The sequence below is a fragment of the Phocoena sinus genome, chromosome 7 (assembly GCF_008692025.1).
Source record: "Phocoena sinus isolate mPhoSin1 chromosome 7, mPhoSin1.pri, whole genome shotgun sequence".
In the NCBI taxonomy this organism is placed as follows: Eukaryota; Metazoa; Chordata; class Mammalia; order Artiodactyla; family Phocoenidae; genus Phocoena; species Phocoena sinus.
In genome coordinates, this window is record NC_045769.1 from 112,687,563 (window position 1) to 112,709,473 (window position 21,911).

General features: G+C 42.1%; 1 protein-coding gene across 1 annotated transcript; it reads right to left on the reverse strand.

The window, feature by feature from the left end:
• Positions 1-377: 377 nt before the first annotated feature.
• LOC116756397 (cryptic protein-like) lies at positions 378-14,618 on the reverse strand. The gene is made up of 7 exons (XM_032636645.1): positions 14,597-14,618; positions 11,647-11,779; positions 10,072-10,139; positions 9,810-9,983; positions 8,964-9,078; positions 8,725-8,834; positions 378-499 (listed from the first exon to the last, which is right to left on the reverse strand). Exons 1-7 carry the CDS (start codon positions 14,616-14,618, stop codon positions 378-380), a joined length of 744 nt encoding a protein of 247 aa, XP_032492536.1.
• Between the last annotated feature and the right edge of the window lie 7,293 nt (positions 14,619-21,911).

Here is a 21,911-nt window from a genome sequence, read left to right on the forward strand (position 1 = left end):
AAGTGTTGCCGCAGCTATGTGTGGGGCTCAAGTAGTGCTCAACGGGGAGCTGTTATCTGGGAGGGGCCACATGTTTGGTCTACTCTGAAATCATCAGAGATTGGGCTGAAGGGGCCCCAGCCTCTAGCGTCTACTCCTGCGCTTCTAAATCGTATACCCAGGAAAGCAAGAAAGGCTCTTTCATGCAATTGTTTATTAAACAATACAAATATGCATCTAATGCTCCACTTGATAAGAAATGAAACCAATCTATTACCTACAATATAGACAATACAAGAGGACAAGCGAGCCCGGCTTCCCCACGCAGCGCCGCCTCGCTCGGCCACGCTGGGAGGCCAGGCGCGGCTCGGGTTCCGCCGGGTGGAACTGCGGTCCCGTCAGCGGCCTCCCCCTTCGCTGAGGACGGATTTCAGGAGGAAGCAGGGCAGGAGGAGGAGAACATTCCCCGTGAGCTGCGTTCTTGGTCCATTAGAGTGTGAGGCGAGAAAGTCTTTCAGGTCTGGAAAAAATTCCCGAGAGTGTATGAGACATGCTGTGGCAGGCTTGCTTTAAGAGAGTGAAACAGAGATATCTGCACCTGCTCCGCTAAAGCCCTTTTCTCGCTGGGCCTCCTCTCTAGGCCTTGCCCGGCGGGCTCTGCATCAGCCGCGGAGCCTGAGCCGCGGCTTCCCGGCCACGAGGAGGGCAGCGCGGAGCGCGGAATGAAGCCCAATGTGGGGAACGCGGCGCAGCCCCAGGAAGACGTGCTTCCCTTTAGCTTGTACCTTCCTCGCGCTGCGGCTGGAAACAGAGGAATTTTTGTGTAACCTGGAGAGCTGAAGGAGAATCAGTTTGCTGTTTTTAAGGCTCACAGAGAAACAGCCCTTGAGCCCTTCTCATCTGGCACATGAGCTGGCCAAGGTGATCGTTCAGAGTTCCACACCCGTCATTTAGCAATGCAGGTAAGAGGATCTGATTTAAAATAAAATAACATAAAATAGCTTGCACCCATCTGTTCCAAAGAAGGTCCAACTTTTCCCCCATTAGCCCTGACTCTATTTCTCTGACTAGGGACCACTTATTGAAGAGAAAAGCACCCATCCCTACAGCAACGGCGGATATCCCCACAGAGGAAGTTCCAACAAGGCGCAGCTGCAGAGCACTGGGGGCGATGCCCCACCCGCAGTGCTCACCACCCTGCTGAGGCAGTGTGTCTCCTCCACTGCAGGTCTCACTCTGAGCCCCAAGGCTCCGTGCGTCTGGCTTTCTATATAGCTAGGACCCCAGCCCAAAGGTGTTGAGTGGGAATCTCTGGGGTAGTGAGACGGGGCAAGGGTCGAGGCCAAAGTCACCGGTGGTGAGTGGCTACCCTGTGAAGCTGACAAGCCCCACAGGCATGGCCGCAGGCAGGGGCACCAACTCCACTAAGCATTCTCACAAGCAAGTCTGGGCTGGATGTGGGGTCAGCTGGGCAGGGAAGCATGCCGATGAGGAAAGGGCCAACTTAAAGGGACCGTTTCCCCAGGGCTGACTGGCAGAAGCCAGCCTTCTCTTCCCCTGACAAACCGTCCAAGCACTGTCCTCTAGGATTCCTCCAGAAACTGCCCTCTGAACGTGAAAACCTGTGGTGAGCATGAACCGTCAGAAACTAATGAGTAATGATGAAGACGAGCCACCGCAGCACGGACCTGCCCTGCATCTGTCCGTAGGTGACTACGGTGGGCATGTCCAGGAGGCCACGCTCAGCACAAGACCAAGGTCAGGCCCACTCCAGACCTGGGCACCATTCCCCACACCACCCCCATGGGAGAGGGTTGTTCCAGGGTACTTGAACCCCACAAAACAGGAACCTTAGCATGTGGGCTCAGAGGAGGTTCCAGAAAAGCTGATGATACAACAGGTGGTCCCAGCGTGAGAATCAGCTACAGGTAAAGAAGGGGTCAGCCTGTACTGAGCTTCACTGATTTTTCCCTGGTGGAAGGGAACAGGCTGCCCACAGAGAGGATTCAGGCCCTGTTGGCAGTCTTTTCTTGTATATGAACTCAAAGGCCATTGTTATAGTCAGCCTTGTGAATTTGGTTAGATGGAGTCCGTCCCTCAAGCAGGGGTCCCCAAACTGGGGCTGTGAGCAACATGCAGTGTCCCTCCCAGGGGGCCCAAGGTCACCCATTGAGCTTAGTGAGAAAATATTAGAACTTCCACTATATACTGATAGGAAAAAATTAAAATAAGCTTTATTAATATTTACTGTTTATTAGAATCTACGAAACCAATGGTTCTATGGCTTGTCATTATTTTATGTCATACCAAAAAGGAAACTCTGCTACCGATGGATGATTTACTATAACCTGGGATTTTAATTATACACTTATCAAAAGGTCTCTTTTTAGACTTGCACAGACATAGCAGAGATTTTTATCATTATGTTAGTCTTAGGCATGTATGTAAAGGAAGATATAAGTGAAATCAAATTTGTGAATGTTCAGCACGTGTCACTTGTCACCACCACTGAGTGGGGATTTAAATAGAGGTCACCTGGATGAGGATAATATCTTGTTTCAGTATGAGTTCCAGAGCCAGAATTCCCCAAACTTTCCAATTTGAAGATACCCCTGAATGCCCCTGGAGAGCCAGATGGTTTCCTCTCTGTGATGACACCCAAAGAAGCTCCCCCACTGAAACGGCACCTATCATGGGAGAATGTCCCAGAGGGATCTGACAAAGGGCCTGCTCTCTCCTGGGCAGCACACCCACTGCTGAGAGCCAGCTGGGGCCAGGACCTAGGAGGGCCATCCTTCCAATAGGCCCACAGGCTGGCTCTGTTCGTTTGCTTGTTGGTTGGTTGGCTGACTGTTTTGTGCCAGAACTGTATTTTTTTTTAATTGGGTTTGAAGGTGAGGCTTGACCTGACCCCCATGTGACATTTACATGACCTGTTTATCTCTGAAGACATTCGAATTTGCTACTTCACTGTGTCATTATTTAGATTCTAAATTTTAGAACATAATGGTTCTTGATACTAAAGAAATACTTAATTCTTTGGGCTGCGTGTAGGAAGAATCACCGTCTTGGTAAAATGAGATCTCGGGCTGAATCAAGGACTGCTAGCTCCAAGGTTGTCATTCTTCTTGATTTTTTTTTAAACTCTAATTGTAAGAGTGCTCATCAGTTAATGGTATAGTGGGTATTGTTCACAACCTGAAAACCACATTTCAGTAAATTTGCACATAAGTGCTAGATTATGAAGTCATTTTTTCTAACTTCATTGTATTGATGTGAATATGGTTGATGGTGATGATAATAAAGTAACAATATTTTACTTTATGTATAATATGAAACAGGTATAGGGTCTTTTCATCTTAACAAACCAATGGGGTAAATATTGGTGCTGTGGAGACTGAAGCACAGTTATTTAACCTTTCATAAAGATCATGAACATTACAACAAGTATTTTGGGGGGTTTGAACAAGTATTTTGGGGATTTCCCATGCTTTTTTTATATGCCACATTGCCTCTTTACATGCAAAATTAACAAATGTAAATGAAGAAAATGGTAGAATGATAGTTAACCTGTCTTAAGCATATTGTATTTAGAGCACTGAAAACTGATTGTTTTAATGTAATATAATAGTAGGTAATAGCTTATATGGTGTTTCTTCTTTGGCACTATATTTGGAACTAAAAGGTCAAAGGTCATCCATTCAATATTTATTTAGAATTATTATGCACAAAGCATTATTTTAGGTCGTGGAACAGAAAAAAATTATAAAATAGCTCACACCAACAAACAAGATTATTTTGCATAAATTTTATCCTGCCCTGCACCCTCACAGGGCAAGTTATCCTTGAAAAGATATTATATTGGGACTAAGAAAGCCTGTCAAACTTGGACCCATAGAGTATCAGAGCAGGGAGAGCCCCTGGAGATCCTTTGGCCTTTGGGTCCCTGGAGGAGCCAGAGGACCACAGTTTTGTAGCATGTTGTTATCTATTTGTGATCCCCATCCATATGTGTCCTTTCACAGTAGAAATATATTGTAAATACAGTTTTCCATTCTATCTTCCATATACTCTTCAAAGTCATCATAATCTTCCATTAAAGGAGTTAAAACATTTACTTACCTATTATTCTGCTGTTGGATTTACAACATGGTCAAATTTTCAATATTCTAAATAACACTATCAAAAATATTCTTAAAAAGCCCAGAAATAAACCAACACATTTATGGTCAATTAATCCATGACAAAGGAGACAAGATTATACATTGGAGAAAAGACAGTCTCTTCAATAAGTGGTGCTAGGAAAATTGGACAGCTACATGTAAAAGAATGAAATTAGAACACTCCCTAACACCAAACACAAAAATAAACTCAAAATGGATTAAAGACCTACATCGTAAGCATGGATACAATTAAACTCCTAGAGGAAAACACAGGCAGAACATTCTTTGACATAAATCACAGCAGTATTCTTTTGGATTTGTCTCCGAAAGCAAAGGAAGTAAAAGCAAAAATAAACAAATGGGACCTAATTAAACTTAAAAGCTTTTGCACAGAAAAGAAAACCACTGACAAAAAGGCAACTACTGAATGGGAGAAAATATTTGCAAATGATATGAGCTATAAGGGGTTAATATCCAACATATATAAACAGCTCATACAACTCAACATAAAAACAAAACAAAACAAAAAACCAGATTTAAAAAAATGGGCCGAAGAACTGAGTAGACATTTTTCCAAAGAGGAAATGCAGATGGCCAACAGGCACATGAAAAATTGGTCAACATCGCTAATCATCAGGGAAATGCAAATCCAAACCACAATGATATATCATCTCACAACTATCAGAATGGTTATCATCAAAAAGAACACAAAGAACAAATGTTGAGAATGTGGAGAAAAGGGAACCTTTGTACACTGTTGGTGGGAATATAAATTGGTGTAGCCAATGTCGAAAATAGTATGGAGGTTTTTCAAAAAACTAAAACTAGAATTACCATATGATCCAGCAATTCCACTCCTGGGTGTACATCCAAAAAAAACCAAAAACACTAATTCAAAAAGATACATGCACTCCAATGTTCATTAGCAGCATTATTTACAATTGCCAAAGCATGGAAGCAACCTAAGTGTCCAACAACAGATGAATGGATAAAGAAGATGTGATACACACACACACACACACACACACACACACACACACACACACACACACACACACAGGAATACTACTCAGCTATAAAAAGAATGAAATTTTGCCATTTCAGCAACATGAATGGACTTGGAGGGTATTATGCCTAGTGAAATGTCAGAGAAAGACAAATACTGTATGGTATTATTTATATGCAGAATCTAAAAAACACAACAAACTATTGAATAAAACAAAAAAGAAGCAGACTCACAGATATAGAGAACAAACTAGCGGTTACCAGAGGGGAGAAGAAAGTGGGGAAGGGCAATATAGGCGTAGGGAAAATAAAAGGGTTATTATGGGATTATATGAAATCATGTGTGTGAAACTTCTGAAAATTGTAAAGCACTATAGAATTTAAAGAATCTTTCATTCAATTAGAAAAAAGATATATTTAGGGCAAATCTACTCAGTGGCTCAAAGAAAAATTCAATAAAAAATGTGATTTTGCCAATAAAAGTTCTGGTTATATCCATAATAAAATTTTAGTGTAAAAAAAAAAAACACTCCAAAACAATATTGTCTTTAATTTATACTGATAATTATAGGAAGAGTCTGGAATGGTAAAGTGGTTAAGAATCAGACCCTGAACGCTTGTGCACCTTTGGTGGGAATGTAAATTTGTGCAGCCACTGTGGAAAACAGTACGGAAGTTCCTCAAAAAATTAAAAATAGAACTACCATATGATCCAGCAATTCTGTTTCTGGGTATCTGTGCAAAGGGAATGAAAACACTAACTTTAGAAGATATCTGCATCTCTGTGTTCATTGCACATCATTTACAATAGCTATGGAACAAAAGACATGGAAGTACCATGGTGTCCATTGATGAATGAATAGATAAAGAAAATGTGAGCTGTATACATATATGTATATAAAACAGAATATTATTCAGCCATTAAAAAAAGGAAATCTTGCCATTTGCAACAACATAGATGGACCTTGAAGGCATTATGCTAAGCAAAATAAGTCAGACAAAAAAGACAAACACCTCTGATTTCACTTTCTTGTAAAATCTAAAAGAAAAAAAAGAAAGAAAGAAAAGAAAAGAAAGAAACCAAACTCAGATTGGTGATTGCCAAAGGTGGGGAGCGAATGGGTGAAGGGGGTCAAAAGGTACAAACCTTCAGTTATAAAATAAATAAGTCATGGGGATGTAATGTATGACATGGTGACTATAGTTAATAACACTGTATTGCATATTTGAAACTTACTAAGAGAGTAGACCTTAAAAGTTCTTATCACAAGAAAAAAAATTATTACTATGTGTGGTGATGGAGGTTAACTAGATTTGCTGTGATTATCAGTTCTCAATATATACAAATATCAAATCACTGTGTTGTATACCTGAAACTAATATAATGTTATATGGCAATTATATCTCAATTTTTTAAAAAAGTGTTTGACATAGTTTAGGGATGTGCTTATGTACTCTGTGAACGGTAGCAATTTTATTCACAGATTAATATTAATTACATATTAATTATCATTATGTCAATGTTTATATCAATATGCCATGGTATGTTAATTTATATTTTAAAATAATTTAAATGTTATTGTAAAATACCATATTGTTTCTAAATTAACAACTAACCTCTGTGATTATCTCTTAAGAAAAAAAAAACAAAGACAAACTATAGGAGTTAACTAAGCTTCAGTTTCCTCAAATATAAAAGGGATAATACCTATTTCCTAGGTTTGTTATGAGAACTGAATAGGATTAAGTGTATAAAGTCCCTGAAATATACTGAGAGCTCATAAAGACAGTTATCATCATGATGACTGCCATTCTCACATCATCATAACCATCTATCAGCGCAGCTGCTATAATTAACATCGTCATCCTCATGCCATCATAACCACTGTCAACACAGCCACCACCACTGTCACCTGCCCTGAAGCAGAATCAATGGGTCAAAGAGTACAAAAGGTAACTGCCCTTTCTGCACCTGAAAAATTACTCTGAAAGATGACTGCACTATTTTGTTCAACTTTGATGAGCAGAAGCCACATTTTCAGAGTCGCTGTCACTGTCCTTAGCAGACAGCAGTCCCAGTCTTGGATGTTTCCCAGGATGTGAGCAGACATCCTAGAACCCAGTTCCTGCTCTGTTGCTTCTGAACCCAAGCTGGCCTTGCTTAGAAGATTGGAAATGATCACAGCTAGCCCTTTCCACACATCACTGCTGGGGGCACCAATGACAAGTGGGAAATGACTTCACCTGTAGGACTACATAGGCACCATCTGCAATTCTGATGCTTATTACATAATTTTGTCCTCCATTCTCTGGGGCGCTGAAAGAGCAGCTAGTGAATCAGGGGCACAGGCCCAGCAAACAGAGAGCCCAGTAGGAGAGGGAGGGAGGGAAAGGATATTGTACTATAATCACACTCCCCCCAACAGACACTGCGTGTACCAGGCAGAGTTGGCTGAGAACGGGGAGCAGCCGTGGGGTTGAAGGGCTGCACCTTCACTAAGAGTGTCACTAGACTGCTAATCCAGGTTGCAGAGGAGGGAGGCTGAGCATTCATTAAGTGTGTTCCTCCACTAGGGGCCCCACCCAGGGAACCCCACCAAGAGGGCTCTGCCGCCAAGAGTGCTGCCCCTCTCCTGCAGTCCTGACAGTGGACAAGGGGGTGTGAAGCGGGGATGAAGGTTTGTGCTACCACTACGCGTGCCCTTAGATAGTGGAATTTGCCCAGGGTTGACTGTAGTGCAGGGAGGAACAGGAGAGTGGGCCTAAGGGCTTCACATGGAGCACACCCAGGGCTATAAAGAGGGCTGAAGGGCTGTGCCTGCATTAACTGAGCCCCTCACTGCTGTCCCAGCCAGAGCTTACTGAAAAGGCGAGAGGGCGATGGAAATGGAGTGCCTTCTTTACTTGTGTCCCTGGTCCCTGCCCAAGACGATGGCTCAGCAGCAGAGCATTTTGTTTGTTTTCTGACCTCGGAAGTTCACGTTCCTTACTTAGTTTTACAAGCAAAACATTTGCATTGAGTTGGGAACTGCTCAGAATCTTCATAAATGCATGTTCACCCTGCGTGTTCTCCACACCCCACTGGCTTTTATGTGGCAGGTCTGAGCTGTGGTTACCAGGCGCCTTGCTTCCCTGGGAGCATTGACGGGTTGGCCTTGAAGGGCAGCACCTGGCCATGCAGGACTGCTCCCGTCCTGCTCCAGCGTGCCCTCTGCATTTCACAGGTGAGAAGGTGGTTTTGGCTTAGTGTAGAGAAATACCCGTCTGCCAGGCGCGGCTCTGCTTACCAGCTTGCGCGCTCCCCGAATTCTGCTCTCTGTAAAGGACGCTTAAGGACACTGTTTGGACATCACGTATACACTCGGCAATCGGGATATGGGACGCTTAGGAATAAATTTTTAAATGACAGTAATGGTAATACACTGAGTGATTCACGACGACTTTCCCGAGTCATGAATCGACCCAGGTTGCCCAGGCCTGGATCGTCTGGCACAGGGAGATCGCTATGGATCGCTGGGTAGGAAGGAGCAGCTGCCCCTGTGTGTGGGTTGTAGGCACAGTACGCGGGTCTTCTTACCACAGCGGCCGGGTGTCTGTAGCGGGAGGCAGTGCAGGGCCGCAAAGACACACCTGCAGAGGCGGCAGCCGCGGAAGGTCCAGGCTCCGTGCCCCAGCGCGCCGCATTCGCTGCGGAGGCGCAGGCCCGGCGTCAGTGCGGCGGGCGCGCGCGCCCCCGGCCCCGCCCCGCGCGCCCCCGCCGCCCGCTGCGCCCCCTCCGCCCCACCCAGCCCGTAACCTGCTCAACCCTCCGCCTACCTGTGCCTCTGGTCGTGCTCGCAGTAGCGGCCGGTGAAGTGAGCGGGGCACACGCAGAAGCTGCCCAGTACGCAGGTGCCGCCGTTCCGGCAGCAGCGCGGCCGCGGGGGCGCACCTGTGGGGGAGGCCTGGGCGTCAGCTCCGCGCGCGGCCCTCTGCATCTGAGAAGCCCGAGGAGGGCCGAGTAAGATCGCCGCCGGGAGGCAATAAAATTGGCTCCCTGCTGAGAGTGTTTGCTCAGGTAAACCCTGCTTGTTAACTTAAGGATTAAAACACGAACTACCTGGGGTGCCGGCGGGTCAGGAAGGAGCGGGAGCCCTAAGACAGACGGGAAACCCTGCCCCCTACAAGTAGGGTGTTCTTTCTTTCTTCCTTTCACATGTTAAAGTTAGGCTGTGACTTCCCAAGATGGTGATTAAAGACAGGCCTCTCGGGCGGGCGGGGACCACCCACGGGTGTGAAGAAGGCAAAAAAAAAAAAATTTTTTTTTAATTCCACCACTGCCCATCCACGCCCCCACCTCCACTGCGGACCCCCTGGGGACCAGGGATCTGGAGCCTGAGAGTCTGCAGTAAGACTAGCAAAGGGCCGCTGTTATCCTGGGTCGGGATAGTTGCTTTAAATACATTAAAATCACAGTGCTCTGGACCCGCAGAAAAATATCCGTTTAAAAGCGAACGCAACGTTTTACCAATAAAATAGTAAAACATTTTTCAGAGTAAAAGAGCACCTCACTAGGAAATATTTTTTACTTTATAAGGTATCATTATTTGAAGATGGTAAAATGTTTTATAAACTCAGAGTTCACTGACCGAGATGACCTTTGTGGGCAGCGTCGCGACTTACGCTCTTGGAAAGTCCGCGAGTAGGGCAATGAACCCTGCGGCCTCCAGCCCTCCGCGCTGTCGTTCTCCTCCCTAAAATTATTCAAGGTCCAATCGAGTGTTTTCTGCTGGAGCTTCTGAGCTGTAGCACTGTTGATTCCTTCTCTACTACCTTTATATTTCTCTCTTTGATAGCCTTAAAAAGTTAATTGAAAATGAGACTGATCATGATTGAGAAGCAAATACGCAACAAAAACTGAGACTATAAACAAAATAGTTCTTACTGTTTCCCACGTGGATGATCTGTAATGCCAAACTGATCATAAACAGAAGCCTAGAATATTTAAAGAAAGTTATCAAAGTTTAAAATATAAAAAAGTATGAGCAGAAATTTATATATGTATAAGATGTAATGCATTCATATACAAATATATAAGTATATAATGTGTAGGTATATTTTTAATGTACAATAAATATTCTGCAGTCATTTTGTAACTTGTAGATTTTGATTAATGTTGTCATCCCTTAGAAAGATGTTGAGACCAAGAGTGTATGTGTCCCTTTAAGAGAAGGAACATCGTGCATGCATTGCAGTTTATTCGGGCTCTTCAGCACCCCTCTTGGCTCTAAGGTCTAGATGATCTCCGTTCTTACCTAACAGAGTGGCTCCGGGTCATTTTCCTACTGACACGTCTGGTATAAAAGTCTCCTTCTCTCATGGATACATTGAGGATCTCCAAGGAAGCTGAGTCTGACAGTTTTTGTATTTGAAGGTGTCTTTACTGCAGGTCCTGGTAGAACTGCCTCAGGAGCCAAGATGGATAAGTACAGAAGACACAGGTATTTCCTACTCTCTACCCAGGCCACGAGAAACAGCAATGAGGTCTCTGAGTTCTGCTGTGCAACTCGCTTAGGCAAAGGCAGGCTGTGACAGGCAGGGCCCAAAAGTGAGCCTCAGGGATCATCCCCTCAATGAGACCCCGCTGGGGGTGGGGGCAGGGTGGGGTGGAGACACAGCCGGATTCTCTCCCCAACAGTGTTTACTGTACTGATAGCAGCAGGAGTGGTCAACCCCTAATGTAAAACATCGGTGACCAAAGCAACAAGCCTTTCCCTCCCTGAAAAAAACAAAAAATTAAAACCTCAACGTGAACAAAAAGCTTTCATAAAAAAAAAAAAAAAAAAAAGCTTTCATAGGAAAATAGAGATTTTATGTTGCACACTCCTTGTACTGGGGGATGGTGAGGAGCCCAGCTAGTGAAGGGACCAGTTGTGTGGGACGGAATTGATCTCTGGTGGCCTCTGCCTGCAGCAGCTTAAAGCAGGGTTTCGGTTCGGCCAGAGGTTGAAGTCAGGCCTCGGCAGTGAGCATATGCTGAATCCTAGCCACTAGACCACCAGGGACCAGTGGCCAGTGACAAGGCCCTGGCCCGTCAGCTGTGTAGAAATGAATTTCCACGTAGAGATGGAAAGTAGTGAAGCAAGTAAAGTGTTTATTAGGAGGAAAAAGGGTACGTGTGGATAGACACACGGGTGGGCTCAGAGGAGAGTCACGCCCTTGTGGTAGTTTGAATCATTTTTATGGGGCATTTCTGCCTGGTTTCCTTTGGCCAATCATCTTGCTTTGCCTCGTTCTGAGTCTGTATTTGGTACATCTCAGGGTCCTCCCATGAGTTGTGGGCACATCTCTTAGCCAAGGTGGATTCTAGCGAAGAGGCCTGTGGGAAGGTTGACATCACTTACTATGGGGCGGCACCCCCTCCCTTTTTGATCCAAGGAGCCTTTCTGCACATGTGTAGTCAGGAAGGTCTCCTTGACCGAGAATGAGAATGAGGAATCTGTGGTCTTTTATCTCTTACCTGGGCGGGGCCCAGCCTTCTCTCTTGCTCCTGCTGTTATGGAGTTTCTGTCCACAGGGAAGAGACTTCAGCTGTTCAGCCTGGGGCCCATCTATCTCCTGCCTCAGAACCAGCAGGCTTGAGTTCCAAAAGCCTTGAGTGGGGAGCATGAATATAAAGAGAGTCATTTCATACCTCCTTTCTGAGGATGCATCAATATTTTCACAAACAGGGCCTTTTCTCTGTGCCTAGCATAGTGGTGAATATATCATATTCGTTACCCACTCAATACAGCACCCCTCGGGGGACGCACTCTTATTACCCCTCATGTTTCAGTGAGGCTTAGAGTTTAAGTCCAAAGCTTTTGGCATTTAGATCTTTGAAAAACATGAAATGCACAGGTATTACAAGAAGGCTGCAGGGTGCCGGGTATCTGAAGACCACTGAGCACAGGGGTAACTGCCACCTGCTAGTGTCTGATGAGGGGCCTGCTCTGTATCCAAGAGGGGAATGGTTTGGGGGCCTCTTCTGGGTCTTGCTAATTTTCAGTTTTTCTAATTGCCAAAATAAGGGCTGGGCCCTTTTATCACACTGCAGAGGACACCTTGCAACTCTGGATCAAATTGTTCTTTGATTTTTGCATAAAAACTACTTTCTAAAAATAGCATGCTTCCTCCAAAGATGAAATAGTCTTTGATACTGATTTAATGTTTTAAACCTTTAAATGGGAGGTTAATTAAAGATGCCATTAAATAAACTAGTAGGGAATTGGTGAGCCTGGCCGCCATGAAGCCTTCCAAAAGCTGGGTCTGTGAGCTTCCAGGACCAGGACCTGCAGATCTGAGTGGGCAAAACTCAGGAGACACGAGGAGGTTGCCTCATACCTTCGTGAAACATCTGTAATGGGAGTCATGACAAATATACTTTTAGACTTAATGGTTATTAACTCGAAAACCATAATTTAGTTACATATGAAAATAAGTATATATATGACTTTAAATCAATAGAAAGTTCTTTATGAGCGACGTGGGTTGTACACTAAAAACCATGGATAACCTAAAGGATTATATTTCTTTGAATTAAAAAGTTTTAAAATTGTTCAGTTTATAAGAAGATATTGAATCCAAACCTTTCTGACAATATTTAAAGTTTTATAAGTAGTTTGTAAAATCTACAGTTTCTTTTATTAAATTTTGTATTTTCAAATATACACAAAAGCTAGGATGATGATTCAATAACATTTGGTTCAACAATCAACCTTTGCCAATCTTAAGTGTTATTTTCCTCCACACTTTTCTTTTCTTGGTGTTTTTTAAGGCAAATCTCAGACATCATGATATTTCCTACATCAAATAAGGTTTTGAAAATATGCATCTTATAAATGGAAACTGTAGAAAAAGGAAGGGAAATGTCTTGCCAGCAAAACAGGATTGAGGCTAGAAATAGGATGAATGTCCCATCTCTGGCTGTTTGCTTAAGATCTGAAGTTAGCTCTGGATTGAGGCTAGAAATTGGATGAATGTCCCATCTCTGACTGTTTGCTTAAGATCTGAAGTCAGCTCTGAGGAGGGAGTGGGCTGAAGGCTTAGGGGTGATAAAACACTCTGACACTTGCTCTCATTTACTTAAAGGTCTTACAAAGAGTTTTGCATTTCACTAGGAGGAGCCCAGGTTTGCTTAGTTAATAAGACCCTGCTGGAAGGGGTTGCCAGGGAGCAGCTGGAGGCCCTCTGGTGGGCAGGCAGACCAACACCCCTCCCCCCTCCCCCCCTCCCCCCTCCCCTGCCCTGTCCGGGGAAGGTCCTCTTTCTTGTTATCAGTTGTAAACAGATAAGACTGGAGCCGGCCCACCCATCAGACTCCTTTTGAGCTGACATAAAGTGTGTGGGAATTGGGATACCCTGTCTCAAGACTGGAGACCACCCCACCTCTATGTCTTCAGTACATCAAACAGTCACTGAGGAAAATGTTCAACAACAAATTAAGTGTGAGAGAATTCTCTGGGAGCAGGTCATTGATGTGTACTTATTGGGGTTTCTGGGAAGCTCTTAAAATGTGCTTAGGCCACACCTCAGGCCCTCTGCTCAGAATCCCCAGGGCAGGGCAGAGCTAGCGTCAGGATTTTTAAACCTGCCCAGGTGTTTCTAGTGTACAGCCAAGCCTGGGACGTGTCCAAGTCCTTGGCTGTGCGCTCCCTAGAATGGAAATGCTCAGCACAGCGCCTGGTGCACGGCACCACACAACAGTCAATGCCCTATCATACCCACTTTTCAGTGAGGAAATTGAGATTTAAGAAGTTAAGAAACCACCTTTGGGATAGATGACTAACAAACAGCTGTGCAGGGCCTTGAACCTGGGTTCATCTGATCTAAAATCTGTGTTTGATTCAAGTTGCTTTAGAATTATTGAGTGTTTAATGTAGACTAGGTATACTATACTCACTAGTTACACAGATTGCTTTGTTTTATTGTCATCACATCCTTAATGAGATAGGAGGGGGGCAGGGCACAGCTTTTAAAAGAATGACAGCCGTTGAGGACATGACATAAACCGGTTAGAACCAACTAGGTCCAAGATGGTGGACGACTGACTTCCACTAGACCTTGAGTCTCAGTATACACTCATCGTAATACATGAGCATCCTAAACGACACATCCACGGGTGCCATGAAAGTTCCCAGGCAGATCATAAAAGACCAAAAAGTGGACGGTGGCCCAATTCCTGGAAATCCCTGCCCCTTCCCCCAAATAGTTGGAATAATCCTCCCACTTATTAGCCTATGAAATTACGCAGCCTTATAAAAGCTGACAACCCCGTACCCTGGCGCCTCTCGCCTTCTGAGATGGCCCACACTCTGTCTGTGGAGTGTGTTTCTTCCTGAATAAACCTTTCACTTTACTGTGGCTCACTTTTGAATTCTTTCCTGCATGAAGCCAAGAACCCACACTCAGTGGCCGTCCCAGGGACTTGCCTGAGACCTGGCACGTGACCATCCTCTCGCGCCCCACTTTCTTTCCTGCAACATTATGACATTGATACTAATTTCTACATTTTGTAGGTGCGAAAAATGAGGTTTCAAGAGTTGAGGACTTGCACAGTGCCTCCCAGCAGTGACCAGCAGTCAGAGCCGAGCTACTGCTCCAGATCCTTCCTGTGTGCCCACCTGAACCCGGCTGAGGGCTTCTATGGGACACAGTGGAGGAGAGTGGATGGAGAGACACTGCCCCCTCCTGCAGTAAGGGAGGGATTTAGAGAGCAGAAATCACGTACTGAAGTGGTCACAGGAAGGGGCAGGGCACTGACTGCTGGAGGGAAGGAGGCCTCAGGTGAATGACAGCAGGGACAAGGGTGGAAGGGCAGAAAGAGAGGGTGTGGGTGGAGACATTTGATGCAGGTCAGATGATGGGGAGCCTGGATGCTCTTCCCCGAATTCATGCAGACCTGAATAGGGATCAAGTGGGAGTTCAGAGAAAAGAAAAGTTAAATATGTTACACATATGTAACAACCAATGTCATTTTTCTCTGATTATGAAAAATGTATTCTGATGTTAGTCAATTTGGGAAGTACAGAAAAACATGAAAGAGAAGATAAAAATCACTCATATTGTCATTCCTCAGAAATGACTTAGCTTTTTCATCCAAGTCCATTATTACCCCCCATGTAAAAACTGAGGCAAGTGAGACAGAGTTTAAGACAGATTTTTGGAAAACATGAACCGTACACATATTAGGAGAAGCAGCCTGCAGAGTGCATGTGCAGTGTCTGAAGACCACTGAGTGCAGGGGTCCCTGCCACCTGCCAATGTGTCATAGTTGTAGGTTAATCCTAGGTGAATTTTATATTTTTATTTCACTGTAAATGGTATGTTTTTGTTATTTAACTTTTCTCTTTGCTGCTTGTATTTAGGAATACAGTTGAGTTTTTTTTTTCTTCTTTTTTAATTGTGGTAAAATATACATAAACAGAAAAGTCTTAGCTCAAGCTGCTATAACAAAACCCCATAGGCTTAGGCTGGAAGGCTTAAACACCAGACATGTATTCCTCATAGTTCTGGAGGCTGGAAAATCCAAGACCAAGGTGCTAGCAGAATCGGTTCCTGGTGAGGGCTCTCTTCCTGGCTTGCAGACAGTTGCCTTCTCACTGTGTCCTCACATGGCACAAAGGAAGGGCAGGAACTAAGCTCTCTGGTCTCTTCCCACCTTAAAGGTCCCACCATCATTACATGATCTGAACCTCCCAAAGGCCCCATTTGTTTTGCTGAAAGACGTGCTTTCAACTTCAGGTTCAGAGGATTCACTGGCAAAATAACCACTCCACACATCAATAAGCAAGAAATAAGGAAATTTATTATATTAGTAGTAAGTTACAGTGTAAGGACCAGTTATATATATAGAGAGAGAAAAATAAATGTACACACATTACCAAATTGGGAAAAACAAGCAACATCACCAATCTGGGAGAATTTGCATCACCACGTTGGCAGAACAAGCAATATATAGAGAAAGAGATAAAAGCGCATACATCACCAACTGGGGAAACACCTACATCCAGATCCAAGCAATGCTGGGAAGTCCCTGGAACAGCAGCAATCTGGAGTCCCAATTGGGAAGGTCCCAGTCGGTTCATCCATCCAACGGGTGAGACTTCAGAGTGCCGCTCAAAGGAGTCCTGCTTTTCACGCCAAGCTGCAAGCCGGTAGTCATCAGCTTACATGCAAATATGCAGCTCTGGCTATTAGCATAAATGCTTTGATACTTTAGTCGTAAGTTTCAGAATGTTCGCTGATCCCTGGGAACTGGCCAGATTCCCAAGGTCTAGGAAGCTTCGTCATTTACTCCATTTTTTATCTGTTGGTTCTCAAGACCTACTTTCACCGTTTCAGCTGACCTGTACATAGTCCAGCAGTTCGGTATGGAGCTTCTTTCAGGGTCTTTGTTTAGTCAAAGGCCCATTGTTGTCTCTGAAGCCTGAACAAGACTATTAATTTTCCCAACACCATTTCCAAGATACCGTCACTTTGGGGGTTACAGCTTCAATATACAAATTTTCAGGGGACCATAGCATAATTCAGTCCATAGCGAAATTTGCCATTTTACCATATATAAGTGTATTACATTCATCATGTTGTGTGACCATCACCACTAATTCAAAACATTTTCATTACCCCAAAAGAAACTGTACCCATGTAGCAATGAATCCCCATTGCCTGCATACCTGGCCACAGGTAACCTCTAATCTACTTTCTGTCTCTATGAATAATGCCGATTCTAGACATTTCATATGAGTGGAATCATTCATTATTTGTCCTTTTCCTTCTGGCTCATTTCACTTAGCATAATTTATTCAGGTTCATCCATGTTGTAGCCTGTATCAAAACTTTATTCCTTTTGATGGATGAATAGTATTTCATTGTGTGTGTATGTATATATATATATATATATATATATATATATATATATATATATATACACACACACACACATATACATATATACATACATATATATGTATGTATGTATACATGCACAGGTATACCACATTTTATTTATCCATTCTTCTGGGGATTTTTTTTTGTTGTTGTTGTTTTGGCTGTGCCCTGCAGCTTGTGGGATATTAGTTCCCTGACCGGGAACCGAACCCAGTGCCCTGGCAGTGAAAGCACTCAGTCCTAACCACTGGATTGCTGGGGAATTTCCTATCCATTCTTCTGTCGATGGACACTTGGTTTGGTTCAACCTTTTGACTACTGGGAATAATGCTGCAGTGAACATTGGTGTATAAATACCTGTTGAGTCCTCATTTTTTATTCTTTTGAGTATATACCTAGGAGTAGAACTGTTGGGTTGTATAGTAATTCTATGTTTAACGTTTTGAGGAATTGCCAAATTATTTTCTACAGTAACTGCAGCATTTTACATACCCACCAACAATGTTCTGATTTCTCTGCATCTTTACCAACATTTGTTATTTTCTGTTTTGATAATAGCCATCCTAATGGATGTGAAGTAATCAGTCATTATGGTTTTGATTTGCATTTCTGTAATAGCTAGTGATGTCGACCATCTTTTCAAGTGCTTATTGGCATTTGTATACATTCTTCAGAGAAATGTCTACTGAAGTTTTCCCTATTTTTAAATGGGATTGTTATTCTTTCTGTTGCTGACTTGTCGGAGTTCTTTCTATATTCTGGCTATGAGCCCCTTATATGATTTGCAAATATTTTCTCCCATCCTATAGATTTTCTTTTCACTTTTTTGCTAATGTCCTTTGATGAACAAAAGTTTTAAATTTTGAAGTCTAATTTATCTAATTTTTTTTCTTTCATTGCCTATTCTTTTGGTGTCATACTTAAGAAATCATTGTCAAATCCAGGGTCATGAAGATTTACCCCTATGGGTTTTATAGTTTTAGCTCTTAACTTTGTATCTTTGGTTCACTTGGTTAATATTTGTATATGGTGTAAGGTAGGGTCCCAACTTCATTCTTTTGCATATGGATATCCAGTTTTCCTAGTACCACTTGTTGAAGAGACTATTCTCCTTGAATGGTTTTGGCACCCTTGTTGAAAATCAACTGACCATAGATTAAAGGGTATATTTCTGGGGTTTCAGTTTTATGCCTCTGGTCTGTCTATCCTATGCCAGTACCACTTGTTTTGATTACTCTAGCTTACTCATTGTGGTGCACAGGCTCCTTCTCATTGTGGTGGCTTCTCTTGTTGCAGAGCACCAGCTCTAGGTGCGCACATGGGCTCAGTAGTTGTGGCTCACAGGCTTAGTTGCTCCACAGCATGTGGGATCGTCCCGGACGAGGGCTCAAACCCATGTCCCCTGCATTGGCAGGTGGTTTCTTAACGACTGTGCCATCAGGGAAACCCACTTTGTATGATTTCAATCTTTAAAACATAATAAGGCTTTTTTTGTGTACTAAGTATGGTCTACATTGGAGAATGGCCCATGTATACTTGAGAAGAATGTGTATTCTGTTGCTGTTGAGTAGAGTGTTCTGTATATGTCTTTTAGGTCTGATTAGTTTGTAGTCGTTCAAGTCTTCTATTTACTTACTTATCATCTGCCCGGTTGTCCTATCCATTAGCAAAAATAAGATATCACATTCTCCAACTATTATTGTAGAACTGTCTATTTCTCCCTTCAGTTCTGTCAATTTCACTTCATGGAACTTGCTGTAGTTGTGTATGTATATGTTTATGAATTGTTATACCTTCTTCATGAATTTGAACTTTTATCAATATATAATATCCTTTTTTGTCTCTTGCACATTTTTTCCTTAAAGTTTATTTTGTCTGATAATATAGCTACTTCTGTTCTCTTTGGTTGCTATTTGAGTGAAATATATTTTTGCATCCTTTAAATTTCAACTTATTTTGTCTTTGTATCTTTGTGAGTCTTTTATATGTAGATCATGTTTTTAAAATTTTAATCCATTCTTCCATTATCTTCCTTTTATATGTTGTGTTAGTTTCAAGTGCAAAGCAAAGTGACTTATATATGTATGTATATATAGATATATATATTCTTTTTTTCAGATTCTTTTCCATTATAGAATATTACAAGATACTGAGTATAGTTCCCTGTGCTATACAGTAGGTACTTGTTGTTTACCTATTTTATATATAGTAGTGTGTGTATGTTAATCCCAAACTCCTTATTTATTTGTCCCCCTCATCCCCACTATCCCCTCTGGTAACCATAATTTTGTTTTCTATCTCTGTGAGCCTATTTCTGTTTTGAAATAAGTTCATTGGTATCATGTTTTTTTAGATTCCAAATATGTGATACCATATGATATTTGTCTTTCCCTGTCTGACTTACTTAGTATGATAATCTCTACGTCCATCCATGTTGATGCAAATGGCATTATTTCATTCTCTTTTTATGGCTGAGTAATATTCCATTGCATACATATGCCACATCCTCTTTATAAATTCATCTATCAATGGACATTTAGGTTGCTTTGATGTCTTGGCTATTGTAAATAGTGCTGCTATGAACATTGGGGTGCATGTATCTTTTCAAATTGGAATTTTATCCAGATATATGCCCAGGAGTGGGATTGCAGGATCATATGGTAACTGTATTTTTTTTGTTTTTTAAGGAACCTCCATACAGTTTTCCATAGTGCTTGCACCAACTTACATTCCCACCAACAGTGAACTAAGGTTCCCTTTTCTCCACATCCTCGCCAATATTTGCTACTTGTAGACTTTTTCATGGTAGACATTCTGAAAGGTGTGAGGTGATATCTTACTGTGGTTTTGATTTGCATTTCCCTGGTGATTAGTGATATTGAGCATCTTTTCATGTACCTGTAGCCATCTGTATGTCTTCTTAGGGAAACTGTCTATTCAGGTCTTCTGCCCATTTCTTAATTGGATTGTTGGGTTTTTGATATTGAGATGTATGAGCTGTTTATATATTTTGGATATTAACCCCTTATCAGACATATCATTTGCAGATATCTTCTCCCATTCCGTAGGTTGGCTTTTGATATTTTTTAGGGTTTCCTTAGCTGCAAAAGCTTTTAGGTTGAATTAGGCACCACTTGTTTGTTTTGGCTTTTGTTTCCCTTGCCTGAGGAGACAGATCCAAAAATATATTACTAAGACTTATGTCAAATGGTGTATGTTTTCTTCTAGGAGTTGTATGGTGTCCATTTATACACTTAGGTCTTTAATCGATTTTGAGTTTATTTGTATATACGGTGTGAGAAAATGTTCAAATTTCATTCTTTTACATGGAGCTGTCCAGTTTTCCCAGCACCACTTACTGATAAGACCATGTTTTCCCCATTGTATATTCTTGCCTCCTTTGTCCTAGATTTATTGACCAAAGGTGCATGGCTTTATTGCTGAGCTGTCTATCCTGTTTCATTGATTAATATTTCTTGTTTTTCACAAGTACCATACTGTTTTGATTAGTGTAGCTTTGTAGAAAATTTGACGTCTAGGAGCCTGATTCCTCCAGCACTGTTTCTCTTTCTCAGGATTGCTTTGACTATTCAGGTTTTTTGTGTTTCCATACAAATTTAAAAATTTTTTGTTCTAGTTCTGTGAAAAATGACATTAGTAATTTGACAGGGATTGCATTTGACCTGTCAATTGTCTTGGGTAGTCTGGTCATTTTAACAATATTGATTCTTCCAATCCAAGAACATGGTATATCTTTCCTTCTATTTGTGTTATCTTCAATTATTTTCATCAGTGTCTTACAGTTTTCTGAGTACACGTGTTTTGCCTCCTTAGGTAGGTTTATTCCTAGGCATTTTATTCCTTTAGATGAGATGGTAAATGGGATTATTTCCTTAATTTCTCTTTCCTATTTTTCATTGTTAGTGTATAGAAATGTGACAGATTCTTGTATTAATTTTGTATCCTGCAACTTTACTGAATTCATTGATGAGCTCTAGTAGTTTTCTGGATTTCATCTTTAGGATTTTCTATGTATAACATCATGTCATTTGCAAATAGTGACAGTTTTACTCCTTCTTTTCCAGTTTGGATTATTTTACTTCTTTTTCGTCTCTGATTGCCATGGCTAGGAATTCCAAAACTATGTTAAATAATAGTGGTGAGAGTGGACATCCTTGTCTTGTTCCTGATCTTAGAGGAAATGCTTTCAGCTTTTCACTATTGAGTATGATGTTAGCAGTAGGTTTGTTGTATATGTCCTTTAATATGTTGAGGTAGGTTCCCTCTATGCCCACCCTCTGGAGAATTTTTATTATAAGTGGGTGTTGAATTTTGTCAAAAGCTTTTTCTGCATCTATTGAGTTGATCATATGGTTTTTATTCTTCAATTTGTTGAGGTGGTGAGTCACATTGATTGATTTGCATATATTGAAGAATCCTTGCATTCCTGGGATAAATCTCACTTGATCATGGTGTATGATGCTTTTAATGTGTTGTTGGATTCAGTTTGCTAGTATTTTGTCGAGGATTTTTGCCTATACATTCATCAGTGATATTGGCCTGTAATTTTCTTTTTTTGTGATATGTTTGTCTGGTTTTGGTGTCAGGGTGATCGTGGCCTCATAGAATGGGCTTGGGAGTGTTCCTTCCTCTACAATTATTTTGGAGGAGTTTCAGAAGGGTAGGTGTTAATTCTTCTGTAAATGTTTGAGAGAATTTGCCTGTGAAGCCATCTGGTCCTGGACATTGGTTTGTTGGAAGATTTTTTGTTTTTAATCACAGTTTAAATTTCAATACTTGTGATTGGTCTGTTCATATTTTCTGTTTCTTCCTGGTTCAGTTTTGGAAGGTTGTACC